The sequence below is a fragment of the Pinus tabuliformis genome, chromosome 9 (assembly GCF_031772625.1).
Source record: "Pinus tabuliformis cultivar Carrire ecotype Pingquan chromosome 9, CPIR1, whole genome shotgun sequence".
Taxonomy (NCBI): domain Eukaryota; kingdom Viridiplantae; phylum Streptophyta; class Pinopsida; order Pinales; family Pinaceae; genus Pinus; species Pinus tabuliformis.
In genome coordinates, this window is record NC_142307.1 from 1,375,420,930 (window position 1) to 1,375,447,982 (window position 27,053).

Here is a 27,053-nt window from a genome sequence, read left to right on the forward strand (position 1 = left end):
CCTTCCAAACGCTGTAATTTATATGCCCATCCAGCCTATCCTCCACCCTCAATTCCAATGACATCCTGCTGTCCTAAAACTAAAAAATAACACTGCTGTAGTAAAGATAAAACTGCTGTTTATGAAAAAATCAGCTTGCTGGAATTTTCTGAGTGAAAAATCAGCAACTGTAATTTTTCCTTTTGCTGTCCCAAACTGCCCTTCAACACTCAAGCTCTGATACCATGTAGAAATTTCTGTTTTCCCACCCCGGTTTTTAGTTTCTCCTTATTTCTCCCATATAGTTAAATGCCATTTCCCATAACCATACATTTAACAAGCTGAAAAAAATAAATTTGCTGAAAACACAAATTCTGGAAATTTTACAGAATGCTGGAAATTGCAGAAATAAAAATCAGCAGTAATAAACAGCCATTAAAACACATTTTAACACTGAGATTTTTGGTCAATGTGACCCTGGAAAAACCCCCTACAACTCTTGGGGAAAACCAGTTTGAGAGCTCTTCTTTATTTCTGAAAATTGCCTTTTACAGTGAGAAATTTTCAGCAAAAAATCAGCAAGAAAATTTACAACTTATCTCTTTTCCCATGCTTCACAGCAAACAGGACAACAATAAATGTTGTACGGTCTCCTCTATTTTTGTGCCCACTTTCAGCATTAAATGCTGCTGTATGGCCTTCATTTTGCGTGCAGAAAAAACAGCAAACTGCTCCTTGATTTTTGTGCAAACCTCTCCTCGAAAATCGTGCCAAAATCTGCCTTTCACTGTGTGCTGAATCAGCTGTACAAATCTGCTCAACTACTACCTTGGAATGTGTGCCAAGCTGCTGTCTCATTCTCCTCCCTGCTCAGAAATCTCTCTTGCTCTCTTGCTCTCCTTCTCCTAATTTGCTCATGAAAAAATTGAATCGAATGTGATCTTTTCCTCATTTTCCTCCCTTAATATAACTACAAATGACTTTTGGGTGACCAAAGTGACTTTTGGGTGATCTCTAAATCCAATGGTTGAAATAGATTTAGATCAATGGCTGAGATTAAATGCTCATTTAAATCTCACTTTTTATTTTTTAATTCACCCCACTTTAATAAAGACCCACTTAGTCATTTATTTCCAAAGTCACTTTTCCTTTCTAATTTTTCATTGACTTTATAAAAGTCACTTTAAAATTAGACTTCATAACTTTATCACTTAAATTCACTTTTAAATTATATTTAACTTTATAAAATTATAAAGTCACTTTAGGAGAAAAATTAAATTCTTTTTGGACACTTTTCCCTATGCCAAAGATTAAAGCCTAAGGGAACCACCTGTCCTTCGGTACCAAATTTCAACATATTTTTTTTAACAAGAAATGTTTTATCGAGAAAATCTAAAATTCTCTTATGGCCTCTTTTGTATATATTAAAAATGCATTTAATTGTGATTATGATTAAATTTTTATGTGTTATAATTATATATCTATTTATTTATTCTTCATTATAAAACCCCACTCAACCGCATTCAATTGTGTTTATGATCAAATATATATTTTTGGTATAAGGTAATATTAATTTATTATTGTATTTAGTATGGAAATGTATATTTATTTCACCTACATTTAATTATTGCATAGTTATTATTTTATAAAAAATGCTTATGTTACAATGTATTATTTATAAAAATTGCTAGAATGTATATTTTTAGTTTTAGTTTTTTAAATTGCACTTTAAATAGCATAATGGGGTGTAATTATTTTATTAATATTGTAAAATGGATTTCAAGTTTATAATGTCTATAAAATTGTATATTATGACCATATATGTTTGTTAAAAGAACTAGTTTCATTTAATGCTAAGTAATGTTAAGTGAAGTCAAGTTTATAAATTAAAATTAAGATTTAAGTTTTAGGCTTAGGATTATGCAAGGGAGGGAGGAAAGGAGGGAGGCAGTGATGGTGACATAGAGAGGGATAAAGGGAGACTTAGACAGATGTTAAGAGAGGGAGAGAGGAGAGGGAGAGAGAATGAGAAAGAGGATGAGAAATGGAAAGAGAGAGGGGGAGAGGGAGAGAGAAGAATAAAAGGAAAGAGGGAAGGAGTATTCAGAGGTAAAATGGGAGAGAGAGACTGAGGAGATATTGAGAGAGAGGGGGGGAAAGAGAGAGAAAGGCTTAAAGAGAAAAAGGGAGAGAGTAGGAGAGAGAGGGAGAGCGAGCGAGGAGCAGGGGGAAAGAGAGGGCAAGGAGAGAGAGGGAAGTAAATACTGAAAGTGGGAGAGGGGGGAAGGAGTGGTAGTGAGAGTGAGACAAGGAGAGAGAAAGAGAGAAAGGGAGAGACAATAAGAGAGAGAAAAAAAGAGAGAGAGTGAGGTAGAGAGATAGACGGAGAGAGGGAGAGCAAGAGAGAAGGAGAGAGGGAGGGAGAGAGAACGAATAAGAGATGAGTGGGAGGGGAAATGAGAGAGGGAGTGAGCAAGACAATGTGGGAAAATTCAAGTGGGGGAGAGAGGGGAAGAGTTTTACATGGGGAGAGTGAGGAGGATATAATGTGAGAGAGAGTATGCAAAAGAGACATTCTGAGAGTGAGAAAGAGGAATATTGGGAGAAAATGAGAGAGGCGGATAGCAAGAGCGAGGGAGATAAAGTGAGGGATAGAGAGAAAGAGAGAGGGGAGAGGAACGAATTGCAAGAAAGAGGAGACAGGGGGGAAGGGAGGAGGAAGTACAAAGGGAGTGAGCAAGAGATAGAGACAGATAAACAGGGTGGGAGACAAAGAGAGAGATGGAGAGGGGTAAAGAGAGAGTATGAGAGAATGAGAGGGTGATATATTGATAGAGAGAGAGAGATAGAGAAGGATACAATGTCAAAGAGAGAGTCAAAGAGAGACATAGTAGGAGTGAGAGAGAATGACTGAGAAATAGTGTGAGAGAGAGATAGCAGGAGTGAGAGCTGAGAGCAAGAGTTATAGGGAGTGAGAGAGATAAAGAGAGAGGGACAAAGGGTTGGAATGAGGGAGGGCCTATTTTGACCCTTCAACATTCTTTCACAATATATTCATACACATTTTTCATTTATTTATCATCTGAAGTGATATTCTCATTTCCATTTATTGCAAAATAGATTTTTTGAACTAGAACCTCTCATGTTTTCTCATGAATCTCTATGGCCTAACTCCCATGGAGAGAACCATGAATTTATGCTAAAACCTTGAGTGTTGAATTTTAAACTTTTTGTTGTCTTCCACATAGAATTTTCACAGATAAGGAAGAGGACAAGGGGGTTTCACTTTGTTTGAGTCAATCATTGAAAATTTTAAACCAAAAGAAAAAAAATTGTGGGCTTTCATTTTATTCATTTGATGTTAAGTCCAGTATTTGTCGATTTTATTTTCATTGGGAACTACATCCCATGATTTTATTTTTATATCATGTATGATTACGATAGGAAGTGTTTCTATATATTATATTATTGTTTTACATTCTAGAGAAAAGAAAATATGGGATTTCATTTTATTCATTTCATGTTAAATCGAGTGTAGTTCCCATGATTTTATTTTCATATCATGTATGAGTATGATAGTAAATGTTACTATATATTATATTATCGTTCTACATTGTTTAAATAGATCGTTAATTATTTTAAATTAAATTAGAAATGCAAAAGATAGGGTTTTATTTAATTTGTTTGTTTATAAATAATGGTGTTTTTAATTTCACTGTCTAGGAAACATGATCCTTTTGGGAGAGAACCATGAATTTATCCTCAAAGCATTCCAGTGTAAGATTAAAGTTTGGGTTTTTTGAAGCTTTAATTTTTTTTTATTTCCACATATAAGTTTTACGAATAAGGAAGAGGACAAGTGGGTTCTAATTTGTTTCAATCGATTATTGAAAAATTTAAATGAGAAGAAAAAACTTTGAGTCTTAGTTTGTGGAATTTATTTTTACTGTCAATTACTTCCTATGATTTTATTTTCATAGAATGTATGAGTATGATAGGAATTTTTTCTATATATTATAGTCTCATTTTACTTTGTTTAAATTGATCATTAATAATTTAAAATTAGAAAGGGAGAAAACATGGTTTTATTTAATTTTTGTTTATAAATGATGTTGTTTTTAATTTCACCTTGTGTAGGAAACGTGGCTCTATTGGGATGTATATATATATTTTTTATAAAAAAATTTACTTTGTTTCAGTGTCATTTGATCTATTTTATGTAAATTTATGTTGTTCAATTTGTATGAGTATTCGACAAAGGAATTGTCTAACTTGGTTAATGATTTTGTAGGTCATGTATATGCTTATACACCATGAAATGAATATTGTGTGATTATTTTCTGAGAAAGTTATTTATTTTAAATGACTTTTTCATTTGGTTTATTTTTAGTAAAATTATCTCATTGAACATGTGTGAGTCTGTGGAGGAATGTTTGAATGAATTATTTTCTAGTTATTTATTTTTCCTTAACGATATTGGGAAACATATTTAGGCTATTTTTCTAAAGAACCCTTGAATATTTGATATTGAGTGATATTTATTTAAATATTTTAAATTAATATATTACAAATATTTGTTAATGATATCGATTCCCTTTCCACTAAGAGTTTGTTGTTGAAATTTAACATTGGTATTGGAATTTGGTTTTTTGAGAAACTTTGTTGTATTTTCTTTCCACCAAAACTTTATAGATAACGCTATGGAGGTGAACCAACCTAGATCTATCAAGTACTAAGAGGGATCAAATATTTCGAGATAAAAACCTCTTTTGTGGTTGCAAAATTAAAGAAAGGTTTGCAACTTGAAAGATATTATCACTTTATTCACTTAATAGGTTTGAATTTAAGATAGATGCATGATAGTTTTTATAGCACATGTATTATAAGGAAAGTATGGATCTTTATGAAGAATGAATTGATGTCTTCTAACATTTAAAATTAATTTATATAACATGAAAATGTTAAGGGTGTTGAATATAATTTTAAATCACATAAAGTCGTATAAATAATATAAATAATCCCGATACATAGAAAGTAATGTTCCTCATATTTCTTTACCAAATTAAATGGTGATAAAAATACAAAAACTATTACGAAATTTTAGATAATTTTGTTTAGTTTTCAGCGACCCTGATAAAATTTTAAATATAATTCCTTCAATTTTCATGACCTTTGGATTGGATTAGATGATCAAAAATATAGTTCAAATAACGACATAAATAACTAATAAAATATTTTCTTTACCTGAGATTCATCAAAAACATTGAAAATGTAGATGTTGATTGTTTTAGAGAAGAGGCATAAAATAAAATATTTTGTTTGGTATTATATTATTTTGTACTAATATAAATATATTTGATCATAAAATTCATCCTTTATAAAGAGGGTTTCAATTTCATTTTTATGTCGATATTTCGACTACACTAGATTTCTGGCTAGTTTAAAACAATAGAGTAACAATTAAATTTTATTACCTCAAAGAATCCCTACATTGCACAATCTAGACCAAGATGCATGTTTCCTCTCTAGTCATCCCTCTATAGTTTTATCTCATATATATATATATATATATATATATATATATTGGTATACTCTCTCCCTCTACAACGTTTGTTGCTATTTGGTGGATATCTTGTGACAATGAATAATTACTGGCCACTGAGTTCAGAGATCTACAGTTTCCCAGAAGTTCAACACCACTCATAAAATTGTCTTGTTCATTATTATTGTTAATTGAAGGATAGTAATAGACATGAAAGAACTCATTAACAAGTTACTAGCTCACCAAATAATTTATAGTAGCTTTTCTATATCTCAATGAGGATCTTCTACATTTTTAGTGATGGTATATCTTCTTTTTGTCCATAGCTATATAAATATGAAATTGTACACATTGGTGTTACAATTTATGGAGTGAAATCATATCATATGTAGTTAAAGGATAGACAAAATGTATTTCACACAGAGACATAAACTATCATAATACCTACACATATCCCTTATCTAGGGATTTAGAGCACCAATCATCCAAACAATACAATTTAATATGTAATTCCATTTATTCATATTATCTTCTGGGATGTTTTTATAAAAAAAATTGAAAGGTTGTTAATATCCTCTCCTCTTATTGTTTCACTTATCCATAGTTCAGTGATTAATAATTTCATAAATGAAACAAGAAATTGGTTGGTTCTTATATATGATAGATGTTTGTTAGTCGATATCTTGGTTTCTTAAAAAGGCGAGGGCAAATTTCTTTCTTTTTTAGTGTCTTATTTTTATAAGCTTACAAAAGAGAATGTTTAGTCTCAAGGATTATTTAAATAAAAAATGCTTAAAAACCTAAATTTAATATAATTTTTAACGGAAATTTAATGTAATTGTAGAAATTGTTTTTAAATTATCGTGTATTCATTAAAATTTATTTAAAAATTTTAATCCAATTGTATCCATTATGTTTATAAAAATATATATATGTTTTTTTTTTCAAATATAGATTATATATTGAGAATGGATCTTTCTTGATATATGTTGTACCAATCTAACTCTAAATTACGGATAATCAATCAATCCACACACACACACACACACACACATATATAAATACTTATGTTTTTTTCTTTATACTAAGACAAATTCCAAGTAAAATATGATGAAAACATTTCATCATTTATTTTATTATCATTATCTAATCTGATGAATGTTTGTAACAAATTTAGTGCCCTATTTCTATCATTCCATTCAGTTGTTTAGTCATTAAAATTTTCCATATGTATCATTCTTTATAAACTAGTGATCTCTCTTACATGGCTGAGCTCTTAGTAGAACAAATAATGTTCCAATGTAAATAAGGTCGATAGTTTTCCACGTAGTAGAGTAATTTTTTGGGGGTAATATTTAGAGTGGGTTAATATTCCATTTCTTTTGAAGGCAAAATTAAAAACAAAAAATAGTTGTCAATTTTTGCATTTTTTTAAATTTATTTGCTCAATGTTTATACTTTAAAATTCTTTTAACTTAAAAATCATTAAAACTCTCAATATTTTTGCGAAAAAGTTTTACCTAATGCATATTAGGGAGTGCTAATATTAGCCAAGGTTTATAAGCTTTAAAATAAATTTCCATCCTTTAAATTTTAAAAACATGACTTTAGTTACTTGTGAAAATATATAAAAGAACTAAGTGAGTAAAAGAGAAGAAGAACATGGGGCATTGTTTAATAAAACTAACATATGGGGAATAACTAACAAGGGATAAAGTTGTGGATCATTTAATGTTTTCATATTGTCAACCTTTGTGACATAGTACTGATGAAAATCCTCAATGCGAAGGGTGTGTACATTTCATGATATTTTTTGTTTGATATGATGAAATACAATTTAGGATGTATAAATGTAATTATATTACAATTTAGGGAAATAAAAATTTGATGCTTCTTTTATTTCGTTAAATTTTTTTGTGCATGTCCAAGTTTATTTCACATAGATAGATTCTTTTGATCAAAAGGAGAACTAAGGAACTTTTCATTGTACATATATAATAAAAATATGATCATTTTTCATAGAAGAGTTGCAATAGGAGGTGATGAAGGTGTTACCTATCCTAAACAATGTGTATTGTTGAACAATTATCTCCTTGTTAACAAAAATTATTACCTTTCCCATTGAGAATAACAACATGACAAATTGTTGAATAAAGTTAACATATGGAGAATAACTAACAAGGAATAATGTTGTGGGTCATTTAATGTTTGCATGCTTTGAGCCTTTGTGACATAGTATAGATGAAAATCCTCAATTGGAAGGATGTGTACATTTCATGATATTTTTTATTTGAAATGATGAAATACAATTTAGGATGCATAAATGTAATTACATTACAATTAAGTGAAAGAAACAATGGATGCATATTTTATTTCGTTAAATTTTTGTATGCATGTCCAAGTTTATTTTACCTTCATGGCTTCTTTTGATCACAAGGAGAACCAAGGAATTTGTAATTTTACATATATAATAAAAATATGAACATTTTTAGTAGAAGAGTCGCAATAGGAGGAGATGTAGATGTTACCTATCCTAAACAATGTGTATTGTTGAAAAATTATCTCCTTCTTAATGAAAAGTATTACCTTTCCCATTCAGTGTATATCTATTTTATTAGATTTCCATATATTTCAATGTTTTTCCTAAAATATATTTATTAATTTGTCAATAACCATAAAAAATATATTTTTATATTGTAATACCATTCTCTTCCAAACCACTTGGAAGGCATCTTACATATCTCACATTCATTCAAAGGGAGCTTTTAGTGAATAATGAGGTTAGTGAAACATTAATATGTGTATAATGGATTCATGCATATTTTTATTTGTATCGTTTAAATTATTTTTCTAAAAATTCCTTTTATTTCAATACACAACCTCAAGATTTAACTTAGAATTGACTAGACAAAATGAAAACAAAAACAAAACAAAAAATTTAATATCAAAAAAATGATATTATATCTATATATATATATATATATATATATATATATATATATATATATATATATATATATATATATATATATATATATATATATATATATATATATAAGCATGATCTACAACGAGAGAACTATGTTTTTCATATCAAAAATTTATTTGTTTATCAAAATTTATATTTTTTATTATTTTTTTATGTTTATGAAGAAATATTTCAATTTGATTTTGTAGACACATGTATTCCCATAAGTTTTTTTCCAACTATTACATTAATAGTAAACTAAAATAGTGGTAATTTTTGAATTTTTTTTGTTTTAATTTTTTTTTGTTATTGTTTTTCATCCGGCCTCTTTAAATTTGTCAAAAAATGAAGCATTATGTTTAAGAGGAAAATAGATGAAAATATCATATGAATTAGAAAATTTCAAAATAATATGCCATTGGATAAAATATTCCTTCGTCAATCCAACACCTAAGGACAAATTTTTCTCTAATTTCACTAGGGTACAAAAAGTTGGTCAAAAAAATTTGCATAAGACTTACTGGAAATGTGTATTTTAAGTCCTCGAAAGCCCAATCATGCTTGGAGAGGTTAAATGCTAGATTGGGCTCATAAATTTTCAATTCAAATATATTAATAAATCTATTTTATTAGCACTCAAGAGGCTTGATCGGCCACTTACAAATGGATGGCTGGATTGGGTGGTTAAACTACTTGATCATGTGCTCTTTTTTTCACCTAAATACCCCCTCTGTTCCCAAAATGTGTAACCTAGATCCATGCTATTCATCTGCGCTACATCATAAAGAAAATCCTTCTCCATTGATGGTCCATCATCATAACTGAAAAGCATTCCATGGAATCCATTTCTCGTTATTCAGTACAAAAAATGGTAATGTGCATGCATGATGGTGTTGATAAAGAGGATAATGGAAAGGCATATAGACAATAACATATAACACTTATTTCTAATCTCTTTTATCATGTGAAAGTAGGTATGGACTGAATATTCAATTAGCATTATCACTAAAGTTAGAAAAAATTCAAAACATATAAAATAAATATTTTTGAAAATTTGATATTAAAGGTTTTTTTTTTCCACGTAGTCTAACTAATAGAAAAAATGGCCTTTTCGCTGAATTTTATCTAGCTAATTTGAAACAATGAAAGATCACAATATTTCTTGAAATTGTATTGATGGATTCTAATGTAAAAGCAAATATCTCTATAAGTAAGACCATACCTTTTTTTTTCAAATAATTTTAAAATAATATTTATTCTATTAGAAATAATATTATTTATATTTAGTGTTTTATTTTTCATGATGGTCTCTCTGAAATATTCTATTCCCTCAATATTGCTTTCCATTGTGCAGAGTGATTCATAATACAATAATATTAAATTATAAATGAGATTCGGCTAAATACAAAATGATATATTCTATATTTATATTAACTAATATAATTTATTATTATAATATTATTGATAATTAATTAAAAAAATTATTATTTATTTATTATTATTGTAAAATATTTTTAGTGTTGATGCAAAGTCTTAATCCTAGTTGAAAACAACTCCGAATATATAATTTTTTATAATATTATTAACTAGTGTAGATAATTATTATAAATTTTTAAGAATTAGTCTATATGTATAGAGAATATCATGCATAAAATTATTATGCAAACCATTTTATATTTTGTTAATAGACCATGTAATAATAGATTGCAAGGATTGTTTCAATATGGACATGTCTAGGAATAAATTGAAGATATGTAATCATTTGTAGGTTAGACGAAAAATAAGTGATTCACACCTCCATAGTAATGCTTGAGAACAACAAATTTTGGAGATTAGTTGGTCCATCTTAAGCATTACAATTATTGAAACAAGAATATAATTTGAAGTAGAAAAGTTATTTATGTTCCCTTTAATATTCTATTCAAAGTTTAAATGATTGGTACCAACTAAACCCTTTTACTTGATAAATTTGGTTGTCATATTCAACTTAAAGATAGAGAACGAGGTATATCCATTGACAAAATACAACAAAATATAAAGATGTCAAAAAGAAAAATTTAAATACTCTGACTAAAGTCTATGCACAACAAGTTTATGGGTGTGATGACCCTGTGAAATGTAATTATTTAAAGTTTACTACGGTAAAAACTGAATTAGAATGACATTGAAGGACTTATTTTATTTTAAGAGTATTCTGTTAATTTTAAATGTGCATTAAAATAATGTTTAAAAGAATTACTCATAAAGTATTGGAGCTCCCAAAAGGGAACTGGAAAAGAAAAGAAAATTAGTTAGCAAAACTGGAAATAACCACCTTCCCTAACTGGAAGGGTCTCCAGGAAAAAGAGGAGGTTGGTTAATGGATCTCTGCGCTGTAGAGACAGGCAGAGAGAAGGAAGGGGGAAAAACCCTGTATGGACTAAGTCTGGTGATGACCAGATAGTCGAGCACAAGGTGCTGTCTTACTGAGGATAGTGATCCGGTAAGAAGAAGCTCGGGGGGAGACTCAGGTCTCGGAGGACAAGTCTCACGGATGGGTGGTTAACGAGATTGACACAGGAATCTGCAGGAGGCTTGCTAAAGAATCACATTACCAGCAGTGACCAGGTAAGTAATGAAACCCTAATGTATCTGCAGTTATTTGTATAAAACTGGTAGATTAGAATACCTGTAACTATCTGTGTATCATTGGTGGGACAGAAATAAAGAAAAATGTGATTATCTGTGCAATGCCGGTAAGGCAGAATAGCTGTGGATATTTAAGTAATAATAGGAATCTGTGCCTTCGTATTTAACTGTGTAGCAGTTGTAAAATAGTATAACTGTAATGACCATTCGACAGGGATTCCCGGAAATTACAACTTGTCATTGCGGCATAAATAAGCTAGCAGAAGTTAGGGCCGGAACGAGAGGACTGAGTAACATTCGAAGGAAACAGAAACCCAGCAATAGGATCGTTACCCTAACCCATAACTCTCATAGAAAGCAAATGCATCCTTTTCTGTGTATTTTATAACCTCAAGAGGAATCCACTTAGATAGCTCTCAGGATGCCGAGTTTGAGAGAAGGTAGGGAGTCGAATGGTAAAACCCTTAAGTCTCGAACCGGGTTGAGTCTGCGGTAGGTATGGCTCGGGAGGTTACTTGCGTCAGGCAGTAGCCTGATCCCTCCGCTCGTTTTCTTTTTGGAAAACAAACAAAGTCGAGCACAGGACTTAAACCCTATACATGGTCCTTAAATTAATAGCCAAGAAAACTGAACAGTAAAGATCATAAACAAACTTCCATAGTAACAATCATTAGTACATGGCAGAATTATCTTTACAAAAATAGATAGACATGTTGCTAAGCGCCGTAATGGCAATGGAATAAGCACCGCTATGGTAATTGAATAACGCACAGCAAACCATGATAATCGCATCAAAGAATTATAGAACCTACATTTATATAGCAGACAGAGTAATACCCAAATCTGGCAATGAAGGAACAAATCATAGCTTATTTCCATAAATAGTACTTAGAACCGAATGGTCTCCTACTTGCATGGAACCCAAGCCCGAATCGACCATACATCCATTGAATAGGATGCAGGTGCGAATTCTCACGGTATTTCAAGACCGGTTGGGAAGAAGTGAATGCAAACATAAAATTAAACCACGTAAAGCCATAAACAATACAAATAAACTCCAGAACGAAAACTTATATTACATAAGCTGGGTAATGCTTGAAATTCGATCCTCATGGAAAAATTTATAAAATGCATGATAAAAACCAACAGTAAAGATGAACATTGTTCTGTATCAAACAAATGGCCGCCGTTCCAACATGGGTCCAGACCCGGAAGCAATAAGTCGGAAATTCTCAATAAGTGCCTTAACTTAAACATGAGTACATTTAACCCAAAACAAAATCAAGTTCAGATGCCACATTAAACAGCGGCCGAGCAGTACAGTCTCATGAACCAGAGACTTGCACCCCCCTAAACCGCTGTAAGCAAAGGGTGATTAACCCAGCATTCATAGATCAAACCCCAATACGCATGGAACCGGGAAATGATAACCATTCATCGCCATCTGCGCCTAACCGTGAAGAAGTAAGGTTGGGATCTCAGATTTAGGTCAGAGAGTAACCCTCTGACGAAAGACAAGCAGCATTTTATCCAAGAAAATTCACCCGGAACGTAAGGGAAGGTCAACATGTGTACCTGTGGGAACTTCGGTAGACTATCGCCTGAAGGAAGTGCATACCGCCGAAAAAGCCCCGGTGGCAGACATTCACAATCTGTCATTCAAAGGAGGAATCAATTACTCTGTTTGTTCCTTAAGTTAAACATAGGTAACATCGAAAACCTTTAACAGACAGGAAAACTTACCAAGCCAGTTCGATAACTTACATCCTTGGAGCGGTAGCGCCGTGGCGGGGTTGCATGTTGAAAGAAAATGACAGAAGAGAATCGGCGTAGAGTTAAGGGACAGACTCCCAATCATGGCGAAATGGTGCAGAGAGCTATGGAGCGCCGAACAGAGCCAGAGAAATCTCGAAGAATCCGGAATATCAACATTATAAATGCTAAGTTCCAGCCATGGAGACGTGGAGCTGCCTCCACCCTTGATCTTTCCCAGAGCCTTCACACCGTAGATCAAGGCGGTAATACCAAAGTGAGAGAGCGGGAAAGTTTCCAACTCGGAAGCCATGCCCCGATCACGTGAACAGGCCGGCGGGGTTTAAATGTCGAGTCCAGGTGTCCCGAGGTGGTGGCGCCAGCAAATGAAGGCGAGTCAGTCTTAACACATTCATAGCAACGTAATGAAGTTATCCATGGCATAATATCAACGGTAGAGATGCACCACTTAGAGTTAAGCACATTAAACATATAATAAATCAAACCATTGATACACGTTATGGGAAACTTCAATATCAGGTACTTTCGATAATTTATATATTTATACATAGATGGTGCAGCTACCGTAAGAAATTTTTTTTTACATACTTTAATATGCGGGTGAGATATGTGACAATTGGTATTAGAGTCCAGGTTGCCCATACTGTGGCCTCTGGGGTGTGAATAACATGTTTCTTTTTAAAAAAAAAAATTTTTTGAAAGGATCATTACAGCATTGATATTTTTCTTTTTTTTTTGGGTAACAAAATTGTGCCCAGAAGCTCACAATGTTAAATGTTTTATGACTAGACCAGACCAAGCTAGACAAGGGGAAAGAAAGAGAGTAACTAAGGTACTAAATAGTAAAAGTTAGCATGCAAAGAGCTGGCAGCGCACCGCACAGGCCCGTAGCCGATCAAGGGCCTGCAATAAATCCGGGAGACAACCCAGAGTTGTGGGTGCAGCTGGGTGAGGAGACCCGTAGTACGAATCTGGCCATATTAGAAATAGTTCAGGAGCTGAAAAATGAAATGGCTCGGTTGCGGGAGGATAATGCACGTTTGACGATGGAACAGGAAAGGATTTTAAAAAGCTTGTCTGACAAACAGAACCCGCCACTGGCCAACCCCAGCGCAGAGCAACAGAGAATGACGGAGGAGCAACGTTACCAAGCAGAACTTGAAATTCCAGAAGATGGAGAGGATCAATCTGATAATGCATCAGAACAGCAGACCTCAAAGCGACAAAAGGTGGAGTTACAAGGAGAATTCCGGAAAATTAAAACCCCACACTACGATGGGGAACAAGAGGAAGTGCCTGAAGCATGGATAATTAACATGAATAAATATTTTCAGCTATATGAGTATGACCATAAATTGAAGGCACGTTTGGCCATTTTTCAGTTGCAAGGGAAAGCAACACTGTGGTGGGAAGAAGTTAAAATCGTAAAAGGGGTAAGCGAACGAACCATAACGTGGGAAAAGTTTCAAAAGTACTTTAAGGAGAGATATTTGACAGAACGCTTTTATGATGAAAAGGCAAAGGAATTCCACGATCTGTGATTGGGACAACAGACTATGGATGAATTTATCAATCGTTTCACCTCCTTGCTCCGTTATGTACCTTACCTTAAAGAAGAAAAAGCCAAGGTGCAAAGGTTTGTTAGCAGCTTACCCATGTATATGAGAGAAAGGATTGAATTTGACAATCCCAGAACCATGGACGAAGCTATTCGCAAGGCCAGAATCTGCTACCAGCAGAGCAAATAGAAAGGGGACAGTTCTAACAGAAAATGGAATGAGAAAAAGAACAGTAAAATTGTGGGAAACAATAGAGGAGGCCGGAGTGGTGGAGCTAAAGGAAGCATCAAAGGCCAGAGTAGCAGAGCAGCACCGAGAGGTTCATTCAGGCCCAAGCCTATCAGTGAGACCAGAATGGGTGAATCATCCACCAAGTTGGATGGTGAGGGAGTAACCAGACCCCCAGTACAGTGCTGGGGTTGTGGCGGACCGCACTATGTCAAGAACTGTCCGCAACGCAAGGGAACTGATCAGATATCCTAGATTCATGAGGCATCAACCGTGGGCGACGTGGGACGGAGTGTGCCAAAAATTAATGCAGCCTTGGACGACCGCCAGGCAGAATACCAGCCCACCATGGTAGAATTTGAAGGTAAAATTTTAAACCTTTCTATCACTATTCTAATTGATCCAGGAGCTACTTTAAGTTATATTAGTCCAAAGATAGTTGAACAGTGTAAATTGCAGCCTGAAAAATTCAGGAACCCGTGGCTGGTACAGCTAGCTACAGGGGCTAAAATACGGGTAATGGAAAAAATCAAAAACTACCCTATAACGATAGCAGGACAGCCAGTGGTAGCAGATCTGAACATGCTCCCACTTGGATCCTATGACGTCCTAATTGGGATGGATTGGTTAGAAAAGCATTGGGCTTTAGTGAACTGCAAAACGAAGGTCATACGGTACAAGGATGACTCTGGAATGGAGCAAGAGATGCAGGGAATTAAACGACCAGTGCAGGTCCGGCCAATCACTGCATCTCTGTTAGCGAAATGCATCCGGAAAAGATGCCAGGTGTATGCCATTCAGGTAAGTCATGAAGAAACCAAGAATAAAGTGAGTCTGCTAGACCACCTTCCAGTAATAAAAGAGTTCGCGGATGTGTTTCCGGAGGAAATTCCTGGATTACCTCCGAAGAGGGATATTGACTTCACCATTGAGTTAATACCAGGAGCTGCCCCAGTTTCGCGGACACCTTATAGAATGAGTGTACCTGAGTTGACTGAGCTGAAAATGCAATTACAAGAATTGCTGGATAAAAACTATATCCGCCCCAGTGTATCTCCATGGGGAGCCCCGATGCTATTCGTCAGGAAGAAAGACGGAACTCTTCGGATGTGTATTGATTACCGACAGCTGAATAAGCTCACAATTAAAAATAAATACCCCTTACCTCGGATCGATGAGCTTTTTGATCAGGTCAAGGGGGTGACAGTATTCTCCAAAATTGATCTGCGATCTGGTTACCATCAGATCAGAATTAAAGAAGAGGATATTGCTAAAACAGCCTTCAGAACTCGATATGGACACTACGAGTTTGTAGTGCTGCCTTTCGGATTGACTAATGCACCTGCCACTTTCATGTGATTAATGAATAGCGTGTTCCATCAGTTTTTAGACAAATTTGTACTAATATTCATTGATGATATTCTGATTTATTCTCGTTCCAAGGAGGAGCACGAGGAACACTTCCGGATGGTGCTGCAAACTCTGCGAGAGCATCAGCTGTATGCTAAACTCAGCAAATGCGATTTCTATAAAGAGGAGATTCAGTATTTAGGCCATGTGATCACCAAAGAAGGTATTGCAGTGGATCCTGAGAAAATAAAAACCATAATGAACTGGCCCGTGCCTAAAGATGTGGCGGATATCAGGTCTTTCATGGGATTAGCTGGGTACTACAGAAGATTTGTGGAGGGCTTTTCGAGAGTGGCATATCCTATCATGTCCTTACAAAAGAAAGGAAGGACATTCAAATGGAGTTTGGAATGTCAACAAAGTTTCGAACGACTTAAGCATTTACTCACTTCTGCTCCCGTTTTAAGTATAGCTGATCCTGATAAGGATTATGTGGTTTGCACTGATGCTAGTCGAGAAGGCGTCAGAGGTGTGTTAATGCAAGAAGGGCGAGTGATCGCCTATGAGTCGAGGAAGTTGAAGGAACATGAGCAGAAGTATTCTGCCTACGACTTGGAGTTGGCAGCCGTCATACATGCACTTAAAATGTGGAGACATTATCTTTTGGGAAGGAAATTTCTGTTATTGACAGACCATCACAGCTTGACAAACTACTTTAGTCAGCCCACCCTGAATGAAAGGCAAGCCCGTTGGGCAGATTTCTTAAGTGGTTTCGATTTTGATATTAAACACCTGAAAGGAAAAGAAAACCGTGTAGCAGACGCCCTAAGTCGAAGGGTACAATGTTTGTATGAAGTTACACTCAGCAAATGGGAAAATCCCTTGCAGGAGAGGATAAAAACAACAGCAAATCAAGATGCCGAATATCAGCAAATGAAGGGGCAAAAGTCACTTTCCAATAAGGAAAGCCAGCAGGAGTATGAAGTAAGCAGGGATGGGATGCTGCTTTACAAAAAACGATTGTTTGTACCGAACGACAATAGCCTTAAAAATTTAATTCTGAACGAATTTCATACCAGTCACTACGCAGGTCATCCCGGATACCAGAAAATGCTTGCTGCACTTCGGAAGGAATACTACTGGCCGGGAATGAAAAGGCATGTGGCTGAATATTTAGCGCAATGTTTGGAGTGTCAGCAGATCAAGACAGAGCACCAGCATCCGGATGGGTTATTGCAACCCCTACCAATTCCAGAATGGAAATGGGAAATTATATCTATGGATTTTATAACTGGGCTGCCTAGAACAAAGAGGAACAATGACTCTATTATGGTGGTAGTTGATAAGTTGAGTAAGGCAGCACACTTTATACCAGTGCAATCGACCTACAGGGCAGTACAAATTGCACACATTTTTATGCAGAACGTGTTCAGACTCCATGGGCTTCCAAAGACTATAATATCAGACCGGGATGTAAAGTTTACATCCGCCTTTTGGAAAGCGCTATTTGCAGAATTGGGTACACAACTGAACTTTAGTACGGCATACCATCCCCAGACTGATGGACAGACGGAGAGAGTAAATCAGGTGGTGGAGGACATGTTGAGAGCATGTGTAATGCAAAAACCGACTCAGTGGGAAGACTATTTACACTTGGTGGAATTCGCTTATAACAATGGATATCACACATCAATCCAGATGTCTCCATTTGAATTCTTGTACGGACGCAAATGTCGGACGCCCTCAAATTGGAGTGGCCCGGAGGATAAATTAAGGTTGGGACCAGAAATGCTCAAGGAGATGGAGGACATGGTCAAAAAGGTGCGAGCTAACCTGAAGGCCGCTCAAGATCGGCAAAAGAATTTTGCAGATCGGAAAAGGAGGTTCAAGGAGTATCAGGTGGGCGACCACGTTTACATAAGAATACAAGCCAAGAAGAGTACCCTGCAATGGAGCAGTTGTGCTAAACTTGCGCCTCGTTATTTTGGACCTTTTCAGGTCTTGGCAAGAGTTGGGCCAGTAGCTTATCAGCTAGCTTTACCAAGCCACATTAAAATTCATAATGTCTTCCATGTATCCATGATTAAAAAGTATATTTATGACCCTAAGCATGTGATCAAGTGGCAAGATATACGGGTAAGAGTTGTTTTCAATTGAACTAATTGGAAATGTATCTGGAGACAAAAGACTGATACTGTTATTGATTACAGGTCGAACCGGAAGGAGAGGTCTTGGTCGAGCCACTGAGCATTCTCGACCGGAGAGAAGTACAGTTTTGGAAGCGGGTTATTACCCAAATTAAAGTGCAATGGCAGCACTATGGGCCTGATGAGGCCACTTGGGAAGATGAAGAGCTTTTTAAGAAAGCTTATCCGGAGCTGTTTGGGAATGCAAGACATCGGGACGATGTCCAATCTCAGGAGGGGGAGATGTGATGACCCCGTGAAATGTAATTATTTAAAGTTTACTACGGTAAAAACTGAATTAGAATGACATTGAAGGACTTATTTTCTTTTAAGAGTATTCTGCTAATTTTAAATGTGCATTAAAATAATGTTTAAAAGAATTACTCATAAAGTATTGGAGCTCCCAAAAGGGAACTGGAAAAGAAAAGAAAATTAGTTAGCAAAACTGGAAATAACCACCTTCCCTAACTGGAAGGGTCTCCAGGAAAAAGAGGAGGTTGGTTAACGGATCTCTGCGCTGTAGAGACAGGCAGAGAGAAGGAAGGGGGAAAAACCCTATATGGACTAAGTCTGGTGATGACCAGATAGTCGAGCACAAGGTGCTGTCTTACTGAGGATAATGATCCGGTAAGAAGAAGCTCGGGGGGAGACTCAGGTCTCGTAGGACAAGTCTCACGGATGGGTGGTTAACGAGCTTGACACAGGAATCCGCAGGAGGCTTGCTAAAGAATCACATTACTAGCAGTGACCAGGTAAGTAACGGAACCCTAATGTATCTGCAGTTATTTGTATAAAACTGGTAGATTAGAATACCTGTAACTATCTGCGTATCATTGGTGGGACAAAAATAAAGAAAAACGTGATTATCTGTGCAATGCCGGTAAGGCAGAATAGCTGTGGATATTTAAGTAATAATAGGAATCTATGCCTTCGTATTTAACTGTGTAGCAGTTGTAAAATAGTATAATTGTAATGACCATTCGACAGGGATTCCCGGAAATTACAACTTGTCATTGCGGCATAAATAAGCTAGCAGAAGTTAGGGCCAGAACGAGAGGACTGAGTAACATTCGAAGGAAACAGAAACCCAGCAATAGGATCGTTACCCTAACCCATAACTCTCATAGAAAGCAAATGCATCCTTTTCTGTGTATTTTATAACCTCAAGAGGAATCCACTTAGATAGCTCTCAGGATGCCGAGTTTGAGAGAAGGTAGGGAGTCGAATGGTAAAACCCTTAAGTCTCGAACCGGGTTGAGTCCGCGGTAGGTATGGCTCCGGAGGTTACGTGCGTCAGGCAGTAGCCTGATCCCTTTGCTCGTTTTCTTTTTGGAAAACAAACAAAGTCGAGCACAGGACTTAAACCCTATACATGGTCCTTAAATTAATAGCCAAGAAAACTGAACAGTAAAGATCATAAACAGACTTCCATAGTAACAATCATTAGTACATGGCAGAATTATCTTTACAAAAACAGATAGACATGCTGCTAAGCGCCGTAATGGCAATGGAATAAGCACCGCTATGGTAATTGAATAACGCACAGCAAACCATGATAATCGCATCAAATAATTATAGAACCTACATTTATATAGCAGACAGAGTAATACCCAAATCTGGCAACGAAGGAACAAATCATAGCTTATTTCCATAAATAGTACTTAGAACCGAATGGTCTCCTACTTGCATGGAACCCAAGCCCGAATCGACCATACATCCATTGAACAGGATGCAGGTGCGAATTCTCACGGTATTTCAAGACCGGTTGGGAAGAAGTGAATGCAAACATAAAATTAAACCACGTAAAGCCATAAACAATACAAATAAACTCCAGAACGAAAACTTATATTACATAAGCTGGGTAATGCTTGAAATTCGATCCTCATGGAAAACTTTATAAAATGCATGATAAAAACCAACAGTAAAGATGAACATTGTTCTGTATCAAACAAATGGCCGCCGTTCCAACATGGGTCCAGACCCGGAAGCAATAAGTCGGAAATTCTCAATAAGTGCCTTAACTTAAACATGAGTACATTTAACCCAAAACAAAATCAGGTTCAGATGCCACATTAAACAGCGGCCGAGCAGTTCAGTCTCATGAACCAGAGACTTGCACCCCCCTAAACCGCTGTAAGAAAAGGGTGATTAACCCAGCATTCACAGATCAAACCCCAATACGCATGGAACCGGGAAATGATAACCGTTCATCGCCATCTGCGCCCAACCGTGAAGAAGTAAGGTTGGGATCTCAGATTTAGCTCAGAGAGTAACCCTCTGACGAAAGACAAGCAGCATTTTATCCAAGAAAATTCACCCGGAACGTAAGGGAAGGTCAACATGTGTACCTGTGGGAACTTCGGTAGACTATCGCCTGAAGGAAGTGCATACCTCCGAAAAAGCCTCGGTGGCAGACATTCACAATCTGTCATTCAAAGGAGGAATCAATTACTCTGTTTGTTCCTTAAGTTAAACATAGGTAACATCGAAAACCTTTAACACTTACCAAGCCAGTTCGATAACTTACATCCTTGGAGCGGTAGCGCCGTGGCAGGGTTGCATGTTGAAAGAAAATGACAGAAGAGAATCGGCGTAGAGTTAAGGGACAGAATCCCAATCATGGCGGAATTGTGCGGAGAGCTATGGAGCGCCGAACAGAGCCAGAGAAATCTCGAAGAATCCAGAATATCAACATTATAAATGCTAAGTTCCAGCCATGGAGACGTGGAGCTGCCTCCACCCTTGATCTTTCCTAGAGCCTTCACACCGTAGATCAAGGTGGTAATACCAAAGTGCAAGAGCGGGAAAGTTTCCAACTCGGAAGCCATGCCCCGATCACGTGAACAGGCCGGCGGGGTTTAAATGCCGAGTCCAGGTGTCCCGAGGTGGTGGCGCCAGCAAATGAAGGCGAGTCAGTCTTAACACATTCATAGCAATGTAATGAAGTTATCCATGGCATAATATCAACGGTAGAGATGCACCACTTAGAGTTAATCACATTAAACATATAATAAATCAAACCATTGATACACGTTATGGGAAACTTCAATATCAGGTACTTTCGATAATTTATATATTTATATATAGATGGTGCAGCTACCGTAAGAAATTTTTTTTTACATACTTTAATATGCGGGTGAGATATGTGACAATGGGGTTATATGCGAAGTACATTTTATTGAATTTATTGTTATTCCACATTTAGGTTATGTTCTAAATTATTAATTATAAAAAAGTTACTATATCTGAATTTCAAGCTACAATTTATGTAGAAATGGGTTCTATATTTTATGTTTTACTTTGACACTGCCAATTTTTTACATTAAAAACATGTAGATTTTATTTTTAAATTTAATTTAATTTTTTTTTTTTTTTTCCATCAACACTTCCGTCATTTAACTTTGAAATTGGCAATCTTTTATCTCAAAAGCAATTAAATGTTTTTTTTTCTAAATTTACCTTTCAATTTTTTATTTTCCATTTTTTAAAATTTAAAAGTTAATGATTTTGGTTTGTTATTTTTTTAATTTAATGTTTTCTCTGAAGCTTTCAAAAATGTAATTAATATTCCCTTTTCTAAATTTAAGTAACTTTCTAAATTTAGGTAAGTTTTTGCTTTTTTCCGCTGTTATAATTAATATTTTTTGAATTCACCCCTGACATTTAGTTAACGGAGTGTAGGGGAATTGCAGCCGTTTCGGCGGATGTCACAATGGGGATCTCTTCAACTTGTGCATTTACTTAAGAGATGATGGAGGAATTCGATCCGTTTCCTTCATAGCCGTTTCCTCATTCTTAAAGGCGGATTTCAAAATAGCAATCTCTCCCCCATTGTTTTAAGATGTGCCCAAATCAATCTACAATGTTGTCGCCTATGTATTGTCAAAATGAATATATGAAGGTCGGGTGTTCGATCCACGCTGATCTGTATGTATTGCCTATGTATTGTGAGACTGAATATATGAAGGTCATGTGTTCCATCCACGCTCCTCTGTATCTTTGTCGGGAGTGCATCAGGCTAAGTATATGAAGGTTATGTGTTTGATACACAATGTTGTTGCTTCTGTATCTTGGGAGCCTATTCGCTTCAACACGTTCAATTTGTGGTTTCTGCAAAGGCGGTGAGTGGTTATACTCACGCAATCCCATGTCCGACAGATGGTTATCCATGACAATCGCTGGCAAGAGGAATAAATATGCGAGAGACCACCTGTGTCTGAACATAATATCTGCCGAGGACGTAATCATGCGGATCGATTTTCTAATAAAAGGAATGCACGGGCTCCTGCATTTCTCGGAAGCAATTATTGAAAATTTGTATGGAGTCTGCGGGAGAGGAAGATCCCATGGAAGCTGTCAAATCGCTTCATGAATCCATACAAGTTTTCATAGTCGATGACTGCGTCTATCTCCGGCCCAAGCAAGTACTATTTGATCTTCTTGTTGTCAAGCTTCTGTGTTTTAAAATTTCTTGATGTTGTTAGGGTTTGTAATTTCTTATTTCCAATCAATGGAGTGGTTATCGAGAAACTAAATTATTATTTTCCAAAATAACAGGAAAATCAATTTATTAAGTATATAAATGCAATAGAATTAGTTATTGAAAAAATAAAAATTATATTATATATATATACTGTCTAGAAAAAACACTCCATATGTTGCAAACAACTATTAGCTCAAGCCGCATGCGCAGCTGGGAGGAAAATTGAACACAACATAACAATAACCTCCACTAAGTACGATGGAACAAACTTATGACTAGTGTAGGTTTATGAAGTTTCTTTTTGTTTTGCGTTTGTACGTTATTTGGGGGTTGGGTTTCCATGATTTATATCTACGGTAATTCAGATTTTTGTTTATTTTATTTTTTAAAGATTTTATATAATTATTTTATGGTAATTGTGTTTTTTTGTGATTTTATATAATTAATTTATTGATTTTAATAATTCTTGAAATTAAGAATAAATATTGAGTTGGGTGCAATTTTTTTCAACAGCTTTTGATACTATTTATATAAATTTTACAATTTTTTTAATTAAATTGTTGTTCTCATAATTACTTATTTATATTGCAATTTTTTATACATATTATTTGTTATATTATCATGTATATATTGATATATGAATTATCACTGTAAAAAATGAATCAATAAGTATTATAAATAAAGGATGAAATGATATGCAATTTTGATTTTTTTTAGTTTTTTTTAGGAGGCGAGGGAGGTGGAGGAGGAGGAGGAGGAGGTGGAGAAGGAGGTGTAGGTGGTGGTGGCAGTGGAGGTGGAGTACGAGGAGGAGGTGGAGGAGGTGGCGGAGGCGGAGGGGGAGGTGGTGGTGTTGGTGGAGGAGGTGGTGGATGTTGAGGTGGTGGAGGAGGAGGCAGAAGAGATGGTGGAGGCGGAGATGGAGGAGGAGGAGGATGAGGAGGATGCGGACGTGGAGGTGGAGGAGGAGGAGGCTAGTGTGGAGGTCGAGGAGGTGTTGGTGGAGCTGGTGGAGGAGCAGGTGGAGGTGGAGGTGGGGGAGGCAAGGTTAGCGGTGGTGGTGGTGGAGGAGGACAAGGCAGAGGTGGAGGTGGAGGCGAAGTAGGAGGAGGAGGAGGAGGTGGAGTTGGAGGTGGAGGCAGAGGTAGAAGCAGAGGTGGAGGTGGTGGAGGAGGTGGAGATGGAGGTGGAGGAGGTGGTGGTAGTGGTCCAGCAGGAGGTGGAGGAGGTGGAGAAGGAGGAGGTGGATGTGGAGGAGGAGGAGGTGTAGGTCGAGGAGGAGAATGGGGAGGACGAGGAGGAGGAAGAGGTGGTGGAGGAGGTAGAGTTGGAGGTGGAGGAAGAGGTGTGGGTGGAGGTGGAGGAGGAGGAGGAGGAAGAGGTGGTGGTGGAGGAGGTGAAGCTGGAGTTGGAGGAGGAGGCGGTGGATGCTGTGGAGGTGCAGGTGGTGGAGGAGGACGAGGTGTAGGTGGATATCGTGGAGGAAGTGGTGGAGGTGAATGTGTAGCTTGAAGAAAAGGCGGAGGAGGTGAAAGTGGAGGTGGAGGTTGTGGTGGAGGAGGAGGTAGAGTGGGAGGGGAAAGTGGAGGTGTAGGTTGTGGTGGAGGAGGAGGTAGAGTGGGAGGGGAAGGTGGTCGAGGAGGAGGTGGTGTAGGTGGATATGGTGGAGAAGGAGGTGGAGGTGGAGGCAATGGAGGTGAGTGTGTAGCTAGAAGAAGAGGTGCAGGAGGTGAATGTGGAGGTGGAGGTGGTGGTGGTGGAGGAGGAGGTGGTGGTGGAGGAGGAGGAAAAGTAGGAGGGGGAGGTGGTGGAGGAGGAGGAAGGAGAGGTGGAGGAGGAGGTTGTGGAGGTGGAAGTGGAGGAGGAGGAGGAGGAGGTGGATGAGAGGGTGGAGGTTGAGGTGGTGGAGGTGGTGGTGGAGTATGAGGTGGTGGAGATATATGTGGCAATAGAGGAGGTGGAGGAGGAGGAGAAGATGGAGGTGGTGGAGAAGGAGGTGGAGTAGGAGGAGGAGGAGGAGGTGGATGTGGAGTTGGAGGTGGAGGAGGAGGTGGAGGTGGAGGTGGAGGTGGAGGTTGAGGTGGAATAGGAGGAGGAGGAGGTGGAGGTGGAGGTGAAGGAGGAGGAGGGGGTTGAGAGGGTGGAGGTGGATGAGAGGTTGGAGGTTGAGGTGGAGGTGGTGGTGGAGTAGGAGGTGGTAGAGACAAAGGTGGTGGTGGAGGAGGTGGAGGAGGAGAAGAAGATGGAGGTGGTGGAGAAGGAGGAGGATGAGGAGGATTAGGAGGTGGATGAGGAGTTGGAGGTTGGAGGTGGAGGTGGAGGAGAAGGTGGAGGTGGAGGCAGAGGCAGAGGTGGAGGTGGAGGATGAGGTGGAGGAGATGAAGGTGGAGTTGGAAGTAGATGTAGAGGAAGTGGTGGTGGAGGTGGACGAAGAGGATGAGGTGGTGGTGTAGGAGGTGGAGGTGGAGGCGGAGGGAGAGGCATAGGCGAAGGTGGTGGGGGAAGAGGAGGTGGAGGTGGAGGTGGAGAAAGAGGAGGAGGGGGAGTTGGAGGTGGAGGTGGAGGAGGGGGTCGAGGTTGAGCTGGTGGAGGTGGTGGAGGAGGAGGAGGAGGAGGAGAAGGTGGTCGAGGTTGAGGTGGTGGAGGAGGAGGAGGAGGAGAAGGTGGAGGAGGTGGAGGTGGAGGTGGATGAGGAGGAGGAGGAGGAGGAGAAGGTGGTGGATGTTGAGGTGGTGGAAGAGGAGGAGGAGGAGAAGGTGGTGGAGGTGGAGGTGGAAAAATAGGTTGTTATTTAAACTAATTTCCTTGGACATCATAAACTTAGGGTTTTATGGCAATGGTTTCACACATGTTTTTTGATCATGGAAGTATTTCTCAATCTCCCATAGAATTTCGATTTCTCCAATGTATTTCCTTTCGGTTTTGTAGAAAAAGATTCACCCAGGACATCCTCCATAGACATTCATGGTTTTATGGTTATTTATGTACAAAAGTTAACTTCAATACACTTATATCCATACCTCTTCCATTAATTACATCATTTCTAAAGGGCTATACCATTGATGAATAAATTCTCATTCTCGTAAACCCAAGTCAAGAGGGGAAGAGTAGGAGGAGATTGTGTTGATACTGGAGGAGAAGATTTCTTTCATTATATTTATATATATATATATATATATATATATATATATGCATGATCTACAATGAGAGAACTATGTTTTTCATATAAAATTTATTTGTTTATGAAAAAATATATTTTTTATTCTCTATTTTTTTATGTTTACGAAGCAATATTTCAATTGCATTTTTGGGATACATGTATTGCCATAAGTTTTTTCTAAACTATTACATGAATATTTAACTATGATAGTGGTAAGTTTTTAATTATTTTTGTTTTGAAATTTTTTGTTATTGTTTTTTCATCTAGCCTCTTTAAATTTGTCAAAAAAAATTATGCATTATGTTTAAGAGAAAATAGATGAAAAATATCATATGAATTAGAAAATTTCAAACTCATATGCCATTGGATAGAATATTCCTTCGTCTGTCAAACACGATCCAATCCACCACCTAAGGAAAAATTTTTCCCTAATTTCACTAGGGTACAGAACGTTGGTGCAGAAAATTTTGCATAAGGGGAACTGGAAATGTGTATTTTAAGAGCATTGAGAGATTATACGCTAGGCATAAATTTTCAATTCAAATGTATTAATAAATTTATTTTCTCAGCGCTCAAGAATCTTGATCAACCACTTATAGGTGGTTAAACTGCTTGATCGCGTGAGATATTTTTCACCAAGACACTCCCTCTCTTGCTAAAATGTGTAACCTAGATTGATGCTATATATATATATATATATATATATATATATATATATATATATATATAGAACTATGAAACAAATGGTAAAATTCTTATTCAGTGGGGCTACATAATAAATAAAATCCTTCTCCATTGATGGTCCATTATCATAACGGAAAAACATTCCATGGAATCCATTTCTCTGAGTTAGTCACTACAAAAAATGGTAATGTGCATGCACGATGGTGTTTATAAAGAAGATAATGGAAGGGCATATAGACAATAACATATAAAACTTATTTCTACTCTATTTTATGATGTCAAAGTAGGTATGGGTTGAATATTCAATTAGCATTATTGCTAAAGTTAGAAAAAATTGAAAACATATCAAATAAATATTTTTGAAAATTATATAATAAAGGTTTTTTTTTTTTTCACGTAGACTAACTAATAGAAAAAATTGCCTTGTCACTGAATTTTTTCTAGTTAATTTGAAATAATAAAATATCACAATATTTCTTAGAATTGTATTGATGGATTCTAATGAAAATGAGA

General features: G+C 36.6%; 1 protein-coding gene across 1 annotated transcript; it reads left to right on the forward strand.

Annotated features, from left to right (window-relative positions):
* Positions 1-15,196: 15,196 nt before the first annotated feature.
* On the forward strand, positions 15,197-19,007 carry LOC149153602 (uncharacterized). Its single transcript, XM_089443861.1, has 7 exons — positions 15,197-15,478; positions 16,121-16,556; positions 16,827-17,184; positions 17,461-17,569; positions 17,726-17,926; positions 18,238-18,294; positions 18,918-19,007. The coding sequence occupies exons 1-7, from the start codon at positions 15,197-15,199 to the stop codon at positions 19,005-19,007; spliced, it is 1,533 nt and encodes a 510-aa protein (XP_089299987.1).
* Positions 19,008-27,053: the final 8,046 nt, after the last annotated feature.

Coding starts and splice junctions, on each gene's coding strand:
- LOC149153602 (XM_089443861.1), top strand. CDS start 15,197: ATGGAAAAAATCAAAAACTACCCTATAACGATAGCAGGACAGCCAGTG. Junction 15,479..16,120: donor GCCAGGTGTATGCCATTCAG/GTAAGTCATGAA, acceptor TCTCGTTCCAAG/GAGGAGCACGAGGAACACTT. Junction 17,927..18,237: donor GGAGGTTCAAGGAGTATCAG/GTGGGCGACCAC, acceptor TATTGATTACAG/GTCGAACCGGAAGGAGAGGT.